We start from the raw sequence: 23,888 nt of genomic DNA, 5'->3' as shown, positions 1-23,888 counted from the left end.
GGTACCAAGTCACCTGTTTTAGGTCCTTTACTGTGTTGTATAGATTCATGCCCTTCAATGATCTCCAGTGCCCATACCTGGAAACTATCCATATTTCTCCCATGAGTCCTCCCAATAAATATTTATTCTCAATGTTTAATACTACCCAGACCCCAACCCCGTTCAAGTCTATTGAAATTAGTCTGCTCCTTAAGGAACCCCTGACTCTTCCTGCCTCCTCCACAAGGGGTAGCCCTGTAAATTCCTAGGCAATGGTGTATTTAGGCTGGGAGCTACCCTAAACCTGACCCAGAGCAGACTCCCAGTTGCCCCCAAAACTCACTTCTGCTCCAGCATCCACTCTCCTAAGCACAAGGATATGAAACTTTAAGGAACCACATGCTATGGAAACTGTGCTAGCAATGAACAGACCTTCATGATCTAAATGGACTGGTTACAACTGGTCCATTTGGTAAGTAAGGCACCAGGAAGTCTGATCACCCAAAAGGGCAATTTGCCCCTGCTTTCTTGCAGAGGAGCTGCCACCCCCTGGATCTACCACCCTGGGTTTAGCCAGTGTTGCTGGGCACATCAATACCAAACCAAGGTCTGATGTAAGCCAAGGGGAAGACGTGCCTCTATAACGGATAGGTGAGCAAGTATAATCTCTAACCTGAAATTAACAATGTCTTTGCCACCAACCTCCTGGGCATCAGAGGATTAAATAGCAGGTGCAGTCAATATTAGTCAATAAAAGAGTGAGACATCAAATACTCTGTCAGCTTTTGTAAAGGGCAGTATTTTAATCAATATAGGCAACTGATGGCAATTATTTCAAATGTAGATAACCAATTGAGTACAGTTGTCTCCCTGGTAACAAATTTAACTTTTAGCTTAACTGTTCTACAGCAAATAAAAAAGAGGACCTTGAGGTCAAAAATGGTAAAACACATTACAGCAATGTCACCCTGGTCTCATATTTTAAGTTTATTTTCGTTAAACAACTATATTTATGATTCACAAAATATAATATTTAACAGATAGTAATATTGTGATTTCCTACATCATAGTATAAAAGGTATCCTTCTTCTATACAGTTGTGTCTCTGCATTCTCTATATCGTAAACTTGCTTACCTGATTTATTGGTTTGCCTCTGACTTATTTCATAAATATATATATATATATATCGCTACATTATCAGGCAATTTACTGAGGCCCTTTCTGCAGTATATTTAACCAGTGTTCCTCAGCTTTAGTAGTCTATGCTATTCCATAGAAACGTAGAGTAATAAATTAGGTTGACCAGATCTCGTCTTTAATGAGGGGCATTTTATAAAATAGATAGATTGATAGATTAAACTCCACCTAGCTAAAAATGGAGGCACAGTTACCATACAGCTGTAAAAAAGATACATTTATCATATAATTTATTAACCTGAGTAATGTAATAATTTGTTCGCTTAAAGTCTACCACAACACATGTTCGATGTGCAGTTTTCATTATCAGGGTTATCTCATACATGGAGGACACTCTCCAGTTTTGTGGTGGATGCTCAAGGCAAGCAACTGATAGGTAAGCCCCAGGGTAATGACTTTTTGGAAGGGAGAACTTTAAGCTGCTCCTTCTTTGTACCTTTTTATTTATTTATTTTTTACCTACCATTAAACCTGTTGTGATTTCTCATCCTGTACTACATGCACTCCACAGGAAGCCTATGCGAGGGCATCAATTTGCAACATCAATAGAATGTATAATGGATCTTGTGAAACCAGGCACATTTTGCTTTTCAAAGATAAATTAATTTTAAGATCACAAAAAAAAATAATTTGAATGAGGGTGACACATCTAAGCTCATTTTCAGAACTCCAATGGTTAATGGTTAAGTAATCACATGAATTCTGCATCTAAATGCAATTCTGACGGTCTTGACCAGCTGCTGCGGAAATCATATCCACATAACCGGAATATAAATATACTGTCAATGTGACATTAATGGGAAATGCACAAGTGCCTTAAATAACAACGTAACAGGAAATACATCAAGTAAACGATTACTGCAGATTACAGGAGTCAAAGTTGATACCGGTTATTGGGCCAGTGTAGAAAAAAAGATGTAGCTACATAATCTTTCTTGAGCCCAAAAGTCTGTTCTTCAGATTTGAAGGAGAGACCACTGATGTCTTAAAAGCTTTTGTAACTCTACTTCTTTTTTAGCTCAATAAAAGGAATTGTCTTTGGGTAAAGATTCCATTTTCTCTTGGGCTAATGAAGCTATATCCATTTTTCTTTTGTGGGCTCCAACTGAACAAACTAAAATGGAGCTGTAAAATCACATGTTGATAAACTCATGTTTTGAAAAATTGGGACATCGGGGGTAAAGTTCTCCCTTCCTCCGCGCTGCTTCTTTACCCAATCACCTGTCCTCCAATGTCTATTCTCTGGTCCACTCCCTCCATGCACACTCTCTGTCAATCCATTTATTATTCATTCTGCCCCCTATTAAGGGTGTCATATTCTTATCCACTCCTGCTGTATATTTTCATACCACAGGGAAGGGCACAGGTTTGGCATAAGGTGCCAGAATCCTTAGAGACTTAGATTCCTGGATCAAGCACATCAAACACATGTATCCAAAAGCCCACATTGCCCCCGGGTGCAAGGGATGCTGTATTATTTCTTTGTCAGTGGATGAAGGGATAATTTGCCATTGCTGGTATCCTTAAGTAATGAGTCTTTTTCAAAGTACTCATTAATCCTGGTGGATAAAGCAGCCTGGCATGTACCCGCTGGCTCACAAAGGGTTAAGAGCCACATACAAAATAAATTGTATCTTTTCATCTGTCTCTGGCTATTCTTTTAATGAGATTTGGTGAAATACTATACATGAATTCACACTAAGATGTATCCAGTCTTTGTTAAAATATGACTAAATATTATTGGGGCATCTGTATTAAGGTCACCTTACTGTAGATAAAAATGAGCACATAATAAAATGTTGTACCACGAAACATTATTATTTTATTCTGCTGCAGTCTTGCTCGCTCAATATAAATCAATAAGAGGAAAAATGGAAATTTATTTATTTGTGAATTTATTTCAAAGTGGACAAACACGCCATTCTGAATTGAGTCTGCTTATACATGCCCAGTTCATACATTTCCTTATAAATCATTACTTAAGATAGAATGTTACGTATGAAATAGGTGGTCTCTAGGACAGGTTAGTCATTTGATGGTACTTACCCTCTGACAGCATGAATGAGTCTCAGTGATGGATATGCAGTTCGTACTTTCAGTTTATTTTTAAGGATTAATGCATTAACCCATTCCACATGCTTCTCGCCACCTTTGACCATGAAAGCTGGGATCCACAGGACACTATCATTGAGCATGGATAGTCTATGGACAAATCTCTCTCTGTCGCTCTCATTGCGAAAGCCTCCAAATGCTCTCTGTACCACAGATGGATTCATGGTAATAAAATCCGATTTAGTTCCAACATCAGCAGCAAATTCCACCACTGGTGCCAGGTTGCACCTGGAAAGCATAACATAAAATAATTAATACAGGGTGCCACATTACAGCACAATAACATTTGGTAGAGAGAAAGAGGTAATTATGTTATGAGAAGGGGCTGTTTAATTGACATACCTGGGAACTTTCGAAATGACCTGAACCTGACCCTTTGACTCTCTACATGTTAACCCTTTGACATTCCATCATGTAGATTGTATGGAATGGCTCATCAAATGTTTTAAACTGGTCCCCAAAGATATCAGTCATTACCTACTGTTATAAAACACACTGAACAATTCAAGTAAGATATATATATATATATATATATATATATATATATACAAACACTGTATCTATGGTACTGAATTCACATACAATTGACATAATACTTGTTAAAATGGGCACCTGTTTTTATACACAGTTTACTACCCTTAAAATTAAATTTTGAAAATACTGTTTCTTGGCTGCATAAATAATTTGTTGAATTCTAAGAAATGATCTCACAAAGGAGGTCAATGTGCAAAAACAGCCTTTTAAAAAGCTCCTGACAATATTCGACACTCAAATTTGACAATTATTCCTGCGGGGGACTATTATTTAATTGTAACTCAAGACCAATCAACTATTCGTTTTAGTCAAAGTACCTTGTGGTTTAGAAGGGAAGTATCTGGATGATATTTCACTGTGATATAATGTCTTATATGGAAACATTGACTCATTTCAGCTCAATGGTAAGATACTAATATAGGGTCTTAAGCCTATTTTGATCTCTAGCCCAAAATCCACTTGAACCTCCATTTTCTGGCCCCCAAAAATAAAAAAAAACAGACAACACCCCCATCAAAACTTTTTATGACTAGCTATTCACCCAAGAAAACATATCTCAGGAGCATTCATACAAATATTACAGTCATTCTCTTGCAAGGCAATGTAAAATACTACATTGGTTTGATTGTTATAAAGGTCATTACATGGTTATTTAGGCTGCCAAACATACACAAACCTACAAACATACACAAACATATTATCCTTGTTTGCTGATCCAGAAGAAGGAAAAAAAAAACTATTTCCATTTCAGTTTTCCCAGAATAAATAACCGTAAATACTATATCTGTTTCAGTTTTCCATGGGTCAACATTACCTACGTGAAATATCGTAATTGGAAGAATATGGAAAAAGAAGATGATGTTATTATTCTTTAAATCGTTAAATTGTCCCAATTCCCTTGTTGTAGGCATGTGGTTTATTTTCACTAGCAAGATATGAACTAATAATTGGACTGTAGTCTGTACTGCATCTTAATTTCTGTATACAAGCCAAATGATTAATAGTTAATAGGGAGTAATATTTGATATGTCTTCCAGGGATAACATTGCTAGAAACTTATTCTATCTCTTAACTTTTTACTTAATTGCGTAATAAAATTTTAGCCAAATAAATGAAGCATAAAAAAGGCAGTTAAAACAAATTGAATCATGCATTTGATGTGCTGTAGTTAATTGATAATTTACAGTGTATAACAAAATGGATATCCTTATCTCTAATTAAAATACAGACAAGATAAAAATGTTGTGAGGATTTTTCTAACTCTACTAAGACAAGCTAATGATAAACAAAGACTGCATAATTTAATGGGATTCTACATGTTACTGGGCGTTTCCAAGAACCACAGGGTCTGGTGAAACAAGGTATTCTTCTCATTGAATTCCCCATTATGATTATATTATATATATATAATAATAATAATATATTATGTGATTGTTAGTTATTGAGGTTTATAGCACCATCATGTTCCACAGTGCTTCAGAATGGGTATATAGGACACAGACAGTACAATACATATACCATACATTGTACACAGAACAATTTAGGCTTACAGAAACAAACAATTAGGATCAGTGGCATATTTACACTGGGCCTTACCCTAGGCCTGGCCCATGGCAGCACCCCCAGCCTCCCCTTCGCAAATGCACAGACATTTAAAAGGAGCTCTCAGGTACCACGTGACTTCTGGAGTTTGGTTACTTTGTTAGATAACATTCTATGTGTTTGCTTTACCACCATTACCTCAGTAATTATGAAGCAATCTGTTACACAACATAAGAACTCTGCTAGCATTAGCAACCTGGCTTATGACTCTGTCAAGATGCTTAGATGGCACTTAATTTCCTCCCCACTTGAGACAAATTATTAGTTGTGAAGGTGAATCTTTGTAGTTCCCTGGAGTATCATCTATCCTCTGTACACAAAATCCACGTCAATCACAGTTAGTCAAGTGTTAAAATGTATTATGTCTGTAGATTGTCTTGTAATGCAGTAAAATGTTGTATAGGGTGGTCGTTGCAAGACAGATTAACGGAATAGGATCATTAACCCTTTTATTTTGAAATAATACTTTATCCTATGCAGTAATGTATCCAGTGACACCACATTTGTTATCTAATAGATAGCAAATAATGGGTAGGTCCCGTTATTTTAATCCCTTTCCACATGGCATTTGTGAACAAATTAGATCATAATAAATATTATGTGGTTTATTTATCTCTGGGGTGAATAATGCATTGCTGAGTCCTACTAAAAGTAAATGGTAGCTGCCGTTGGTTTTGCAAATATTAGATTACAATACTCTACCAAGCAAAACAGGGATTAAAGGAGAAATATATCTTCTTCCTTTTCACTAAACAGTGATTTTTAATGCAGATAACATTATGTATGTTTTGCCAGGAACCATATACATTCCAAAATGAATACAAACCTCTAGGTAGCCGTGGCGGAACAAATGGAAAATTAAGGCTAGAACAATTTGTATAAATAGTTTAAAAAGTTGCATAATAATTTGGGTTGATTACATAATCATAAGATAAATACAAGATGATTACAACATTTCTTGCTTTCTATCTGTAATTTTACTTCAAAATTATTCCAAACTTTGTATAGAAATAAACACTCCCAAACATGTTTGCAATTTTAATAGTGGTTTTCTATGTAAAACAATTTGGGTTCAAAGTCATAAGAGTGGAACATTCACCATGGCAGCCAAATGAATGACCCTGCTGTTCGACTTTTTTAGAATGTTGCACGAGAATTGCTCTTTCTACTTTTAATTTTAAATACAGCTTGACCTTTGTTAGTAACTGGTCAAGTTACTGGTCATATTAGCAATCTTAAAGGGACACTTTAGCCATCATATGCCATTTAATGCAGACAATAGCTGAGGGGTCCCTTTAAATTTTTATGAGCCTCCCCCCTTTTCTGAACTCTTCAAATTATGCATCCACTTGGCTTGCAGGAGATATGTTAAAGATAAAGGGTTAGTATGTATGTATATACATATATGTATGTTCTGTACCCTAAATAAACCTCTGTTATGGTGTTAATTGTATTATAAATCATCTTAAATTTATACTACAAGGAACCTCCATTTTTGTCCCTGATAATTTTGATAAAGAATTTTTGTCCCTGATAATTCTTCCCTATTGAGTTACCCCTCCCTCTTAGTGGAGCATCTGTATGGATGCGGTAAATAGATGGAGGGAGAAAATAATTGTTATGCTATTTTGCTGTAGATGTTGGCATCCTCTAGGAAAGCAGTTACACTGAGTGAAAAAAAAAAAGTCAGCGCTAATAAATTAATTTAGTTACACTAAAAGCTGTGAAGGTGTTATGACAATGAGGATGAAACACATTATACCTGAGCGGCGAGAATGCAATATAACAGTAACAAGATTGCTGGAGTGATAAAAATGATGGTCACAGATCATTAAATGAAGTAGGGTTGTAAAAAACAAAGGCGTAGAGGGTTCATACTGGATTAGTTATGATTTGAAACTGGCTTTTATACAGAATAACAATTTAGTGGTATGGAGAAGGAATAATGAGCATGGTACGAAATAATACTCAAAATACAAAAAAGTGAAGCGCAATATTCTAATTAAGTATAAGTATTACACCTTCTGGTGAAGTGGTGCTGCAAAAACACAGGAACAAACTCCCCAAAATGTTCCAAATTAAATACAATCAAAACCACACAAGTGTCTGCGCACCCAAATGCACCAGATGAAGCGATAAGCGAAACGCGTAGTGCGTGTTGACGACATTGGGAGGAGGAGTAGCATTACGGAAGTGGATCAGAGGACTAAGATGGCGTCTCTTTGTGGTAGCGCTGCTACGAAATTTGAAGCCTGGACTCTGTAACATCCGAAACGGAGGACAACAAGTTTGCCTTTCTTTTATACATTAAAATGATCATTTTTATCTACTCCCCTCAGCTGCCTACCTTCTTTATCTACAAGTACCAGTGTGGGATAAAGAAACTCCTAAGGAGATCATCACACTCTATGTATGGGCATATTTATGCCCTTTAAATTGTAAGGGTCCGATCTGCTTAATAGCGTTTTTTAAAGACCTACTTTGATATACTACACCATCATTTTTTTCTTTCTTTTTTCTCTTCCTTTTATATATGAACCTTTTGGATACTGTGTGTGGGAACTCTCGCTGGAAGGGTATCTTTGTACATATTATTTTTGTGTTGCACATATAATTTAATCACTTATTATTTGGCTGCGCAGACACTTGTGTGGTTTTCATGGTACAAAATAAGATGGATAGCTACGTGATCCCTTTATGTTTTCTTGTGGTCTGTTTAGCCTGGGTGGATTCTATGATGTGTTTCAGCTGTACACATTTTCCTGCACATGATATACCCACATACAGTCACCTCTGCCATTGGCTTAGGGAATTTTTCATGCATGTTCAACCCTCCACGGGGTTCAACCCTCCATTGGTTTCAATGGAAACACTTTCTTGCCACTGACTGACTACTTTGAGCAGGTAATACATAGGGTTCAAAAAAGAATGGGGAGATAGCTAGTACCATACGTGGATATGTCATCTGCACAGCGAATACACTTCAGGCTCAAATGAGGAGGAAATGTTTTACTGTTTTTCTATTCTAGAATAATCACTGGTAAATTACAGGAAAACCACAGCCCAAAGCACAAGGGATAATGTTTCCAATTCTGCATTTAGTTACAAATGTGTCAAATTCAGCAGAGTAGACTAGGCAGTTCCATTGAACATAAAAGTGATATATACACAATGCTGCTAATAGATCTCCTTTAAGCCATATTCATATACAAAAATGTAATCCCTCTTTAAAAGGGTTTTTTTCTCGGTGATCTCAATCTATATTTATATGAATATTTGTTCTCTATAGTGGGTATTTCTCTTGGTAGGGAACGCTATAAAAATGTAGGATATATTGCATTCAACTTAATGTTTAAATGCTATTTTTATAACATCAAAACCTATTTTCTACACGTTTTAGAATAATACAAGCACATCCATATAGAATACAATCTGAAAAAGTGAAGTTGTAATGGGCTAGAAGGCCAAGTTATTATATTGTTTGTCTAGTACACACTGCCATTTATAATTAATTACAATACAGCAGTATACGGTATGCATACAATAATCATATGTTTACAATAAAAAAGCGGAATGTACATCACTGGGTTTGTGTTTTCCCTAAGCTTTTACAAAATAGATTTACAATCTGGGCAGCTTAAGAGCTCTTTAAGTATTGAGTGATTTTAACATTTTCATAATATCCACTTAGAACAAATGGATTTTAAGATTTTGGAGATAATTTGTTGGCATGTTCTAAACAACCGTTATAGCCTCATGTGAGTCTCAGACAAACTGTTTCCAATTTTTTTTACAAAACCACATTATCTGCCTTACACTCACTAATATGACTTACCAGCTTAGCAGCTTTGGCAACTTTTATTATTTACCCATCCTTTTTAACTGCAATATTTTACAAGCTTTCCCAAAAAATCCACACAGTCTGCAATTTAAACACTTCATTTTTCAGAAATCCATATTCTTTTTTTTCATCTGAAATTTATACATCTTTCTGGATTTACCCCTGGGAGATAAAGCTGCAATTACACTATTTTTGTACGTTACTAGGAAAAGACAAAAGACCCAGCATATTTTAATATTATTTACAATAATTGAAATACAGTGCATGTGTCCTTTTTCTTAATCTAGTACATAATAGATATGAACATGCTGATCTAGTGGAAAATACAACTGAAATCTGATAGTTATAGCAAAAAAAATCCCAACAGTTTGAGCACACAAAACTGTTTTTTCTATGCATTCTAAAGGGACAGTAAATATATTATAACAAATAATATATATATATATATATATATATATATATATATATATACACACATTTACGCTACACTACTTATATATATATATATATAACACATATATAATCCTCAATTCCAAAATATCATCTTAAAAGTGAACCTCTCTTTGGAGACACATGACACTGTTTGTATCAAGGGGCATTAAGATTTATTGGGCGTCACAGAGTCAATCTGAAATATACACTTCAATACAAAATAATCAGGACATAACATTATTTCTTAAGTTTGCTTGGGCTACTTTTACTAATAGAATATCCTAAGATTGTTAAAGGGTTAAAAGTGAACCTCAAGGAAGCTAGGATATGTGTCTGAATGTGACACAGCTAACATTACCTAATCACGTCTCTGTCCTATAGCTATCCCTTTAGCCTGTCTAAACCAACAATCTATAACCTAATAATATGAGAACAATAACCTAATGGTGAGAAAAAACCATAGACAGCCTGAGAACAGAAACATATAAGATGAATGTACAAAAATGGCACAAAAACACACTATATCGACAAACGTATTGGGACGCCTAACTATTACACCAACAAGGACTTTTATGACAAACACATAGACATCGATATGAAGTTGCTTCCCCCTTTATAACAGCTTACACTCTTCTGGGAAGGATTTCCACAAGATTTTGGGGTGTTTCTGTGGGGATTTCTGCCCATTCATCCAGTAGGCACTGATGTTGGCAAAAGGGCCTGGATCACAATCTCCATTCCAGTTCATCCTAGCAGGGTTCGATGGGGTGCGGGCCAGTCAAGTTCTTCCACCCCAAACTCATCCAACCATGTCTTCATGGACCCTGCTTTGTGCACTGGGGCACAGCCATGCTGGAATAGAAAAGGGCCTTCCCCAAACTGGTCCCATACAGTTGGAAGCATAACATAGCATAAGACATTTTGGACAATGCTATGCTTCCAACTTTGTGGGGAAAGTTTAGTGAAAGCCCTTTTCTATTTCAGGATGACACAAGTTTTTGTAGTGTAGAGAATTGTAAAATGTATGTAATGTAATTAAATGCGGGAAAACTAATAGTTCTGCTTGAGAGCAAAAATGTAGAGGGTTACAATATCTTTGTAAACTCCAGTCTATGGGTCACTTATTATAACTTTCTTGACAATTTCCTTGTATATCCCATCATCTTTGCTCAAGATCCAATGCCTGCAAAGCACTTTCCACTATTTTGTTGATGAAATTCTAGTATTGCCTCACAAATAGTACACTTCATAAATATATACATTTCATTAATGCAATCTCTCACATAAGAGTGCCAGGTTACTTGTACTCTTTACCTATAAAGAGGTAAGGGATACAATAGGCATTTTCTCTCGTCAGTAAGTAAACATGCTAAAAGTCTGCTCTGTTAGTGTTTTACAAGGTCAGAACATTCATAATTACTGGTAAGAATCTGCAAAGCTCTGGGAAATCCCATGGACATTTATAGCATCATTGAGCTCCTGAATTTAGCAGCTATTGTGTAGCACAGTTAGATACTCTTCACTGATTTCCCAAGGAACATCTTTATGGAAGAGTATTAAAAAATCAAAAAGGTTCATGTCATTCGCCTGGAAACAAATTAGCAATTTAGGTAGAAAATTGTGGAAGAAATAAAACAATGAACTTGGTTCAACTAAATATATTTAACTAAAGATACTCACAAATTCATTTATTTCTTATGGTCACTGTAGAAAACATTTTTCTTTAATATGTTAGTTGAGTTTGGGAGATTTTAACCCCCTCCCCCTCTGAAAACACTATACATTAAAAAAAACAACACATTTTCTGAGCATATTTCTTATGAAATGATAGCCTGGAAAGCTTTAGTTCTCTGCAAGCATTGAAGTCATAGGTTCTCGGATGGTCTCTCTGCATACTGAGCAGGTATAGCTTTTACCGAGATTCAATCCTGATCATCCTTTATTAAAGAAGTTTGGGTCTCTAAACCTGGGCCTGTATTAAACTCCAAGCAACCCAGACAGAAAAGCCATTTGTGGGGTATAGACATAAATATGTGAGGCATCAGAAAATGGATGAGGGAGTCCAGTACCCGTGGGTGAGGGTAGACATTTAGGGTAGTGAGACAGGGAGGAGATGAGGGAGGTGAAGTAGGTTTCTTTAGCAAGGTTGAGAGCAGAGTAGTAGGAACGTAGCATTAATTTGTAGCGCCGATAGTCAGACTTTCGCCAACTACCTTCAGTATAGACTCCTCCACAAAGCAATCAGCTGCAGGATGCGCGCAGACAACTTCCGCTGCTGTCGGCACTTCCGCCGAGGCTTCTATGGTGGAGCACTGGAAGGTCATGTGATGCCGGTGCTCCGCCATAGAAGCCCCCAGAGGATGTGCGGGTAGCACCAGAGGCTGCCAGAGAGGAGTATCCAGGTCCCCTGCAGCGCTGCGGGGGATCTGGATCTTAGTCTTGTAGTCAGACCTCTATTTGATTCCATTTTATGCGGCCTTGTATATATCAATGGTGCAGAAAGATGTCAGCGACGTCTGAGACTCAAGATGCCGCATCCCGTTCAAAACTTCCTCTTTTTCGGTAAATTCCTCTAGCATAGATTTTAGGTTTTCTTACTTTGGGAAAACTTTCTTTTGTATTGTATCCTTGCTGGAAATGCTGCGTTATAATCCTGCAACTCCAAAGTGAAATTACAGGAAATATTTTTATACAGAAATACCACTGGATACACACAGTCTAAAGATTTTTTTACTGAAATTGACAAATATAATTATTTTCTTAATGCTGGCCCTTTTTAATTTAACTCTATTCTCCCTTGTATAAAAAATATATCCAGCTCCAAGCAATCAATATAGTTTAATATTTCCTAAAATCAATCTACCACTCCTGAAAGGGCCACACCAGAGAGATCTTCTCTTCCCCTTTTTTGTTTGCTTGTTCATGTTTTCTATCTTAATCCCTATAGAAGTCTTAATTATTTTTGTATTTATTATCTGTTATCGCTGTCCAATGTTCTAACCTGTTCAGAGGTTGGGTAGACTAGATGGACCAAATGGTTCTGTCGTCACTTGTTTCTATGTTTCTGTTTTCCCAATATGCCCTACCTATATGCTAAAAAAAGCCATAAACTCATAGCAAAATGTATGAGCAAATAACTGAGATCTTCTGGGATAGTCTTTCAGATTAGGAGGTGCTTGTGTAACAAATGCTGATAACACTGTAGCCAGCAATTAGTGAGTACAAGTTCTGCAAGAGCTGCAAACGGATTGTGTCTTCAGCAACTCTACACGTTAGTTATTTCATTAAATAAATATATCTCTTCTCACTGCATGGTGAATATCTTTATTTCTATAACACAATGCACAGACAATTAAATACGCAAACAAATATTTGCGCTGATCTTTAGAGTCAGAAGCAATACATTTTATCATAGGTGTCAAACCCTGTTAACAGTGTTAATATAGGCCAGTTGTCTTTGGAACTACAATGCATGTCAGTTCCAGCAACAGGTGAGCATACCTGGGATCTCCCCGGGTTTCACCTTGAGACTCCAAGTGAAGCAGCGGGTCTCCGGAAAACTCGGGGTTGCAGGGGCGGATTTGTGGTACCCCCACTTCCTGCTCACTTCCCATCAAAATAAGGCAGCTTTAAGTGGGAGTGTCACTGTCTGATGATGTAAGTGTCACCGTCATCCAGCCCACCTCCTACCAATGTCAGCAGGACTGCCCACTAACATCAGCAGGTCCTCCTACTCACATTAAAAAAAAAGGAATGATTGCCAGGTAGCTGGAGCCTGGATGTTCCAAGGTATGCCGAAGAGGCTAAATTGCTCTGAGACAGAAATGTTTCTCATAAAAGTAATTGCTAAAGGGAAAATGCTAAACTAAGAAAAATAAACAACACAAAATCAAAAACAAAAATGTGATATATAGGTCCCTTCAAATGGGATACACTATTAGCAACAGGATGTGTGGCATACAAAGGGTTAAAAATGAGGCTAGGGAGGAAGTATGTATGTATCAGGGCATAGAAATAAGGCTATACCTGCAGGTACACTCTATACCTGCCTGCCTAAAGGATGATAGCTTGCACAAATATAGTATACACCAATTACTCAAATCCTCTATTTGAAAAGTTAAATGGCTATATATTAAATTAAGTAAGGTTACTCAATATATATAGCACAAAATAGGCAACTGCAGACAGATAAATCAACTTTAAATAAATCCTAAAGGCATTTATCTTTCCAATGATGAACGAGTACTAGAAACAAAATAAAACTGGCACGTGGGTCACACATTTTGTGGAAAAATACTGTCAAATATATCACTGCAGTTACTGTGCAGTTCAACTTAATCCTTGAGTTTGATAGATAGTGTCTGCAACCCTAGACTGAAAGGTCCAAATGATCCATATCAAGTGTTAATCTCTAGCAACAGATGGCAACTCACCTTATTACAAAGTCATGGCTGTCAATCTCGTTGCCACATCCACTGTTGAGAAGGATCCCAGAATTACCAACAACTGCGCAGGTCTTGAACCTCCGACTCTTCATTGGCGATACTTCAGGCAGCAGACTATGTAAGTTCTGTGAAATATTTAGAGTGCGGCGTCTGTCCAGAACGTAATGAATAACATCTCCCGGCTTGAAACTGCTTTTAACCACAGACACATCCCTCTCCGCATCCAAAAATCGGAGAATATCCTTTCTGGATGAAAGAAAAAAAATAACAGAAAAGAGCCTGCGTCATAATTTTCAGATGTAAAACACATTAAGCACAAAGAGCAAATAGTTTAAATAATTTATTTTACCAGGTTTTGAGGTTTGAGACAACAATACATAGAGAATATTAGTGAGCATTCTATTATAACATAAAGTAAGTAACACATTTATAAATACAGGTTGTTATTGTCTACTGCAATGAACCCATAATAAAATAAATCAAGATGATAAAGGAGATAAAGGATCAGTACTAAAGCATGTACCGGGTGATCTGTATGGCTTCCAGATCTATTACATTTTCACATCTCTGTAGATAATGACCAATCCCTCAGTTTAGAGTGATGTTTTTTAACGGTCCAGTTGTACATGTTTGAAAGCATTTGGTTTATTTGTAATAAAAGTTATTCCGATGCAGGGAGCTAATTATCATCAATAGAAGGCATTACTTTCTATTCTATCTGCTTGTTTTTGAGGTTATAGCACAATAAAAATGGATTACGCTTGCAGAACTACCAGAAAGCAATTTAATGCTATCCATCAATATTGTACATACTTGTTTTTACGTTATATGGTGAGTTAACCAACATGTTATTTATGTTTAAATTACAAAACTGTTATATAATGTCTGTTACTACAGGTAGAAGTATATGTTTATATAATTGGAAAGGTCTAATAATTTTCTAAAGCTTTATAAAATACATGTGTATGTTTCTGTTAGATGTCTGGCAAGGAATAACAATTTTTTTTATAAGTATGGCCTATTATATAAAAAATGTACAGAATAAATATTTACAATGCAACAAAGTAGTATAATTATAAGTTGTTCAATTATTTTAGGATTAATAGGCATCTATAGGCATTATATCTTCTTTGTGACATTTTGAAAACCAATAATAGGAAGGCATTTATATATGTATACAGTATACAAGGCCAACTAAGCTCTTTTTGGACAAGAGGCTTACTAAGAGTAAGCCATTCATGGAGATGAAACCACAGCAAACTCCCACTCTAAGAAATAAACCCCTAAGAGATATATTCACCAAACCTAAAAACTGAAGGCATTGAAATGATAAATAAAAAATTATTTGGCTCTGTGATACCTGCAAAAAGAAATATGACTTCTTTTTAAGCGGCTAAGCTAATAGCAGCTGTGAAGATATCTATAGGTGAAGCCGTAGATAAAACTAAAACAGACTATGGAGGAAATCAGGGAGACCAAATTCACTGAATTTATTATTTATACGTCATAAAAAATGGTTTGATTTTTCCTTTACAAAAAGACTTCACGTTGAAAGCAGAGCTGACCCAGATATCGGTAACATTGAATTAAAAAAAAAAATCTGAAATTAAAGATAATACATTCAAGTTCTAATTAAGCTTTCAGAAAGTGGATATATAATTATATGATATTTCTATTTCATTTCAATACGAACAGCTCTCACCCAACTATTGCTTGTCATTAAAGTGACAATACTAATTATTTTTCCCAGCAGGATAACAATTTTGGTAATTGAGTATAAGTATAATGGCATACAAACAATAACTCACACTATTAGTGTGCCCATTTGAAAGAAAAGAAACATCACACAACAAATCATTTATAAAAAAAAAACAATTTATATATTTACACATAAAGTTTGCACAAACTTGTTCATACTAGGTTAGAAAAAGGTCCCAATGATTCCTGGATGCCCCCTTGGGAGAAAAAGTTTTGTTTTCCTTGTCCCTAAAATCCAGTGCTGTATACAGAAAGGAAAACTTGGTTTTATTTCATTTTGTTCAAATAAACTTCCTTTATCTCCAAACCTGGAGGCTGCCATTGCTGTTAGTCATGTGACAGTTTGGGTGACCTTCCCTGTAGAGGACTGCATTGGGAGGCGGGTCCCACGGGTTCCCGCCAAAAAACTTGCGGGCGCGGGCAGTCTTTCTGGGGCTGCGGGTGGGAGCGGGAGCGGGTCACGGTAATCCCGCGCAGTCCCGCAAGGATGCCTTCTCGCTGCTCCATTACAGTGTCTCCTATCTTGCTCCGCCCATGAACAAGGTGGAGTCACGTGATGTGACGTCACGTCCTGTGACTCCGCCTTGTTCCTGGGCGGAGCAAGAAAAGAGACGCTGTGAGGGAACAACTCGAAGGCGGGCCTGATTGGCCACAAATGTGGCAGGAGCGGAACACCCACATTGCGGGAGCGGGATTCAAAACAGCGGGAGCGGGATTCAAAAAGCAGTCCCGCGCAGGGCTCTACTTCCCTGCTCAAACACCACACTGCTTTGATTCTTTATGGCAATGCGAATTCCCTCTACAATGTACGCATTCCCACCCTAGACTTTCATTAGTCAGAGTATTAGATGGGGTGATTAAGACCAAGCCATTCTATTCTTTATCACACTCAGTATGACAATGGTGTTTGTCTAGTAATCTGGACTAAGACAACAGAACTACAATACATACAAATGACTAATATGCAGCTGTCTGAAAATATCTTAGTGTAGAGCATTAAACGTTAGTTCATTACACTTACCCTTGGCTTACGAAACAGGAAATTGTACAGCAGATGTCATGAAATATCTTATACATATACGAAAATTATAAGAAAAAAAACCCTGGGCAGAATCAAGTGTATCTGGAAGAGTTGCAGCTATGGTTAAAAAAGGTTCACAAAATTCAATAATAAAAGGCAGAGTAAAAATAAATGGTTAATCAGTGTATTTTTTTGGAGGCTCAATTTATTGACCTGTTTAAAATATAGATGTATTCTTAAATAGAACTTTGTATGCTTAAATCATATTAATAATTAAGACAAAAACTTCTACTAGGGGAGGTCGTTGCCACAGCTGAAGTTCATTATAGCCAATGCGGTAAAGCCAGTAGCTGATTTTTCTTTTATGCATCTGTATCCCTGTATTGAATGAATATATTTGTTGTAGGTAAAAATATGTACCAACTGCTATATTTCTTTGAAAAATAACAGATCATTTTGGCAAATATGGGAGATGAAAGTGAATATTTGATCCTGCTTAGTTTCCTTCCATGTAAGGTGCCCAGATATGATATCCCGGTGCCCAGAAACAGCAGTGCGGAGAGGATGGCAGGCAGCGCTGTTCTGGGTACGGCCTGTTCTGTGCTAGGTAATAAGTTAATTATTTCAGTATTTGGAGTAGTATAGTGGCTTCAATGTTGGCATTGAAAGAGTTAAATCATCACTGGTTTATTGTTCATTTCTTGTCTGTGCGTGTGCAGGGTGTTTATTTAAGACTTGTACAATGTATTACATTTTATTAGTGTGTTATGGAATCTAGGCTTTTTTATTGTATAAAAGTACGTATATACAGTAAATGTATTATTTAAAGGGCACTAGTAGTCTGCTTATGCCATTCAATTACTTAGTAGATGTTTTAGTCATAATAATGCTAACCTTTTTCTTTTATATATTCATAATATAGCAAAATTCAAACAATTTTGTCTTATGATTGTATTAACTTAACAACTTCCCTATATACATTCATTTCTCCCCCGCTACACTGTTGTAGATAAATTGATACATATCTCAAATGCCCACATGCAGGCCAGCATACACAATTTTAAATAATACATGTGAAAAACATTGGCACACGGTATGAGGGGTATAACATTGCCCTGAAGATGTTTCTATTTTTACCACCACTCCTGGAGTAGAAACCTTTAAATGCAGAATTTGTATGTAAGCTAGAAACATTCTGAAAATTGTCTTCAATGTTCTGGCTCTAGATGTTGCATAAACTTTGCTGTTGATTGTGTATGATGAGTCTTCCTGTAGTCAGTACATGTGTATGAGTAAGATAGGAAGAATATATGTTTAATGTACAGCATTTTGATTGTTTTTTATCTCTGAACAGAAAATAATACCTTATTATAAAGGGCATGTGTACAAGCTACATAGAATTGCTCTCTGTTTACTCATGAACCTATTGCTCAATTTAACCCCTTAAGGACCGGGCTCATTTTTCGTTTTGTACCCTGTGGGACCGAGGCTGTTTTGACACTTTTGTGGTGCTTGTGTTCAGCTGTAATTTTCTCCTCACCCATTTAGTGTACCCACATAAGTTATATATTGTTTTTTTCAGGACAAGATGGGCTTTCTTCAGATACCATTATTTTGATCGTATCATCTTATTTACTATAAAAAAAATAAAAAAAACATGGTGAAAAATTGGAAAAAAACACATTTTATGACTTTTATTTGAAAAATCTTTTACTCACCTAAAAAAGCAAGTAAAAAAACTAGCTAAATAGATTCTACTACTTGTCATGAGTTTAGAAATACCCAATGTTTTTATATTTTTTTGCTGTTTTTTGTAAGTTATAGGGCAATAAGTACAAGCAGCGTTTTATGATTTCCAAATCTTTTTTAACAAATCTGGTCAGTCTGCCTCCATCTCCTCTTTGGAACATCTTTGAAGCCGGTTAACTCAATTTAACCCATTCAAACCATATATTTTTGAAAACTAGACACCCCAGGGTATTCCAAATGCTGTTATTTTAACCCTTTCCATGCACCAATTATACAACTACACTTTGTCAAACTTTGTAATAGTAATTTTTTTTATTTTTTTTTCCACACAAATTGTACTTTAGTTATAGATATACAGGTTCTGGTATATGTCACTGTCAAACAACACCCCAATATGTGTTCAGCAGCATCTCCTGAGTACAGCGATACCCCACATGCATGGGTTTGTCAGATTGTTTGGCTGGTAAAAGGCTACTTTTGGGGCATGCGTAATTCAGGTGGTCATTTGGTCATTGTGCCTCCCTCTCCTCTTTGGAATATCTTTGAAGCCGGTTAACTCAATTTAACCCATTCAAACCATATATTTTTGAAAACTAGACACCCCAGGGTATTCCAAATGCTGTTATTTTAACCCTTTCCATGCACCAATTATAGAACTACACTTTGTCAAACTTTGTCATAGTAATTATTTTTTTTTTTTTTTCACACAAATTGTACTTTAGTTATAGATATACAGGTTCTGGTATATGTCACTGTCAAACAACACCCCAATGTGTGTTCAGGAACATCTCCTGAGTGCAGTGATACCCAACATGCATGGGTTTGTTGGGTTGTTTCAGATTTAAAATGCCACATTTGGGAAGTGCGCTTTTTTTCTCCATTTTGGTCAGTCATTTTGGATAGGTACACTATGCCTTATCTTTGAGCTAGGCCACTCCAATTTACCCCATCAGCCATTTTTTTTATATATTAGACACCCCTTGGGTATTTGAAGTGCTTTTATTTTAACTCTTTGTTGAGATTTTTGAGAAATTTTAGCACTTGCTCAAAATAATAAACTTTATTTTTTAATTTTATTTTATTTTTTTAATACTTTTTTTATATTTTTTTTTACACATTTTGCTGGTACTGGATGGTTCATCTAGTGACATCACTGCATAATTATTTTTAAATGTTAGCACATTTTTTTTATTTTTTTTTTCCATTTTTTATTTTTTTTTTGAATATTTTACTAATCACATAGTGATTAGAAAGCTGGGCTCCATTGACTTGCATGGTTGAATGCAGTACCTGTATTCAACCAGCAAGTGGAGCCAGTTCTCTAGAGGGTCTGGAGACCCTCTAGCGAACTTTTTCGTCTTTATTGTTGTAGTTCCCGGGCCGCCGCCATCTTACTTGATGGCGAAGATCACCGGCAGCGGCGGCTGTGACCGCTCTCCGGAGCGGTCACAGCCCACCCAGAGGTAAGTGTTTGGTGTCGCTGGATGCCTCCCGATCGAGGCATTCCAGCGACACCATTTAAGTTTAGGAGGCGATCGTTGATCGCCTCCTAAACGCTTTTAAAACGGGCGTCCGCCGCCATACAATGTATGGCGGCTGTTGACGCCCCGGGGAGGGGCCAGACATGGCCCCCGATGCCGATCTCGGCCTTGCTGAATGCCTCGACATCGAGGCATTGCAGCAAGGCCGTTTAAGCGAAGAAAGTGATCCTTGATCACTTTCTAAGCTTATTTAATTTTTTGACGGTTCAGGACCGTCAAAGGTCATTTAGTGACCTTCTTGTTATGACGGTCCTGAACCGGCAAAGGTCGCGAAGGGGTTAAGGGTAATTTAAACAAATTTAGAACCAGTATTCTGCTGTTACTGGATACTTGCTGTGATACTTTTTCTTTCCTTTCAGGTTTTGATTTGTGGATTTAGAATTTAGTAATTTGATAGCAGATAAGAACCATCCAGGCACAGACCATACTCAGCCTTTGGTCTTGTGTTAGATTCAGGGTGGTTTTCTGCCTACCCCATGAATGTTTAATTGGTATGACCCTTATGTGAAATTTATACTATTGGTATGACCCTTGTGTGAAATGTATGTTCAAAGGATATGATGCATAGTAACAAACTTTATGAAATAAGCAGTGTTTTAGATATGGTGGTACACTAAACATTGTAGAGATATTCAGAGTTTATTCTGAGACCAGAAGATAACTCATGAGTTTACATGAGAGTTGCAATTTTCGAATGGAGCCCCCACTGAACCTACTGAGCAAGACGTGGCTAGTTGACCCATTATAACACATAGGTAAATCAATGAGATTTCTTGAGCTATGCATTTGTCCCGAACTCCTCTTCTAGTAGGAAAGAAGGCTCACTTGGTTGTCCCCTCATAATGCATAATGTGATTTATGAGCGTAAGCTGCTACTCTGCTGAAAACAGTATTGCTTTGGAGAGTATTTAAATATAAGAAAGTATTTAGGTCTCGTTAAGAGTTTTTGAAAACATTTAGAATTATATGTTTATATAATTTGTTGGTGTGCTAAAGGTATGAAAATCGCCAGCGCAGCCTTGGTAGTACCATCCTATACTGTAATATACATATTCCTTTAGCTCACCTCTCCTAGTCCCTATTCTGCAATACTTACACTAGTGTGGCTGGTCCATCCCTAACAATGGCACGTTTACCCTTTACCTATTGTGTAATACACCCTAAATCCCTCTAGATTGTAAGCTCGTTTGAGCAGAGGCCTCCTCACCATACCTGGGAACTTCTGATCTCCGGCTACCCGGAGACTTCCCTTGTGGGACGTGGCTAGGACTGCTCACTGGCGTCGGTGGAAGTTCCCCCTGACGTCGGTGGGAGTTCCCCCTGACGTCGGTGGGGGCATTCCCGCTGACGGCTGCGGGAAACACCCCCTTTCAAAGGGAAAATGTGCAGGGAGCGGGGCACCAGCGACCCAGAGGATTCAGATCTTGACCCGGAGAACCGGTGCTTTACCCGGCAATCTCCGGGTTAAACCTGGAGAGATCCCAGGTATGCTCCTCACCTGTTGTCTCTGTAAGTCAAACTGTTACATACTACTTGTTATGTCCTGTCTACCCATTTTTTCAGTACTACGGAATTTGATGGTGCTGTATAAACAATAAATAATAATAATAATGTCTGATGGTACCATACTATACTGTAAAGTACTGTACTTAATATCTTCATGGACATATCTGACACTGAAACACAGCTGGGAAGCTTTTTTGTTAATTTGATTTTAAAAAATGCAAATCTAGCTGTATTGGATATTGGATACTTAAACCCGGAGTCAAATTCTACCATAAAGATAAAGGAGCAAAAGAATATCCACACTAATTTTAAAACTTAGTTTTTAATCACTTCAATTGAAACCCTAATTATTCATATCCAGCTACTCACGAAAATACACTGATCAATAATTCATTCCCTAACACCCTATCCAGACACCATCTAAGTATTTTGCCTTAGTATGAATGAATGAGTATAGCAGCTTTGCTAACAATTTAAAAATAAATCCTGCCTATCACTGTCCTACATACATTATGCTAAGCAATACATTTCTTGCAAAAAGGGTTAATTTGTCTGTTATAAGGATCTTTAGACTTCTAACTTTTTTTCTGCCTAGAAAACGTGGCTGAAATGTATCAATTGTGGCAATTTTCTACAGACCCCATTGAATCGCTTAAGTGAAAATATTTTTATTAGCTTTCACTGTAGTTTTTTTTTTTTTAGCTAACCTAGATTCTATGACTGAAAAACATTTTTAGGTCACTGACTCACTAACCATATATTTTTATTTTACGTTAAACCCAATTAAGGTTGAGACAGCCTAGTAAATTAAACCCAGTGGCTCTCTTTTCATAACCCACTATACCTTCAAAGAGGTTCTTTTGGCGCTTATATTATGTGTTCCATTTAGCAGGGGTGAGCCAAGGGTTAGTGGCTCCTGGGTGCAGTGCCCTCTCCAACTAAAATGCACAAACACATGCATACACACCAACTCGTTCTAAGACCAACTCATTCTAACACCAAACACTTACACATGCATACACACACTGTTCCCCTCTTCTGCCTTCAACCTCTAACCTTAGGCCCACCCCTGACACTCTAGCACTATACACTGACACTCAAGCTAACACCCACAAACATGCTAACACCAAATACTAACACGCACAGCCTACATAGCACCATTTACTTACACACACGTATGCCAACAGCATATACTAACACAACCGCTAACACCATGGACTCTCACACGTACACACTGTAACAACATGCTATAACATGCTACAGAACTAGTCCCTATAGATTATTTCTGAAGGTTTTCCTTACAGTAGAATGTCCACCTTCTCAGCTTTTATCTAAACTCAAATTTTCCTTTTGATCACGGTTTCTTTTACAGTCTCTACGTTTTGCATTTTCTATGTTACATACCTCTATGTTTTGCATTAAAGTACAAAGCTCTAAAACTACGGGACAATTTGAATAAGAGAAGGTGGGATCCGCATCTCAATGTTCTATTCTGAATATATAGCCCTTGTCCATTTCAAAATGGTAAGAAATTATTATACTGATCTTGAGAACAGGAAATAAAGATTACTGTCTCTATTTTATACACAAAACGATGGGTTTAGAAAACATGCCCATTCCTCATTTTAATCTATGAACGCTATAGCATAGATTTATTAAATGTGAGCAGAGGTATCGGTTTCTCTTAGTCTGTCAATTCTTGATTTGTCATACCCCTTGAATATATGTTTTGTATTAAGCGCTGCATAAACTGTTGGCACTATATAAATAAAAGATAATAATAATAATAATAATAATAATAATAATAATAATGTGCTAAAGTATAAAATGTAGTATTTGGAATAGGCCAATCCACTTATGCTTTCCTTTTCCAGTCTCAGAGCTGCTTCGTTTTCCTCCCTTCTCCCAGGAGCATTTACCCTAAGCATGACCTCATTCCCTCCGCCATAACCAGGCTTATGGTTATTTGTAGCATTTTAACAAATAGCTAATGTAAGACTTGTTCCAAATATCCCAATGTGTATTGTAAACCGGGCAGTCTGTCTTCCCAGTGGGTATGGAAACCAATGGCCTGCTTTATAACACAATCAAATTATTAAGAGGAATCTATAAGCAAATAATTCATCCATAGTTACTACTAATACATTTTGTTATTGTTTTACTTTATATT

General features: G+C 36.8%; 1 protein-coding gene across 1 annotated transcript in view; it reads right to left on the bottom strand.

Annotated features, from left to right (window-relative positions):
* ST8SIA4 (ST8 alpha-N-acetyl-neuraminide alpha-2,8-sialyltransferase 4) overlaps positions 1-23,888 on the bottom strand; it is a 63,866-nt gene that overhangs the window by 26,054 nt on the left and 13,924 nt on the right. The window contains exons 3-4 of the mRNA XM_053474603.1: positions 14,132-14,389; positions 3,224-3,517 (exon numbers count right to left, since the gene is read on the bottom strand). Coding sequence (XP_053330578.1) covers positions 3,224-3,517; positions 14,132-14,389 — 552 coding nt within the window. The remainder of the gene's footprint in view (positions 1-3,223; positions 3,518-14,131; positions 14,390-23,888) is intronic.

The sequence above is a fragment of the Spea bombifrons genome, chromosome 1, assembly GCF_027358695.1.
Source record: "Spea bombifrons isolate aSpeBom1 chromosome 1, aSpeBom1.2.pri, whole genome shotgun sequence".
Taxonomy (NCBI): domain Eukaryota; kingdom Metazoa; phylum Chordata; class Amphibia; order Anura; family Pelobatidae; genus Spea; species Spea bombifrons.
The sequence above is the reverse complement of the archived record's forward strand: the minus strand, read 5'-3'. Positions and strand labels throughout refer to the sequence as shown.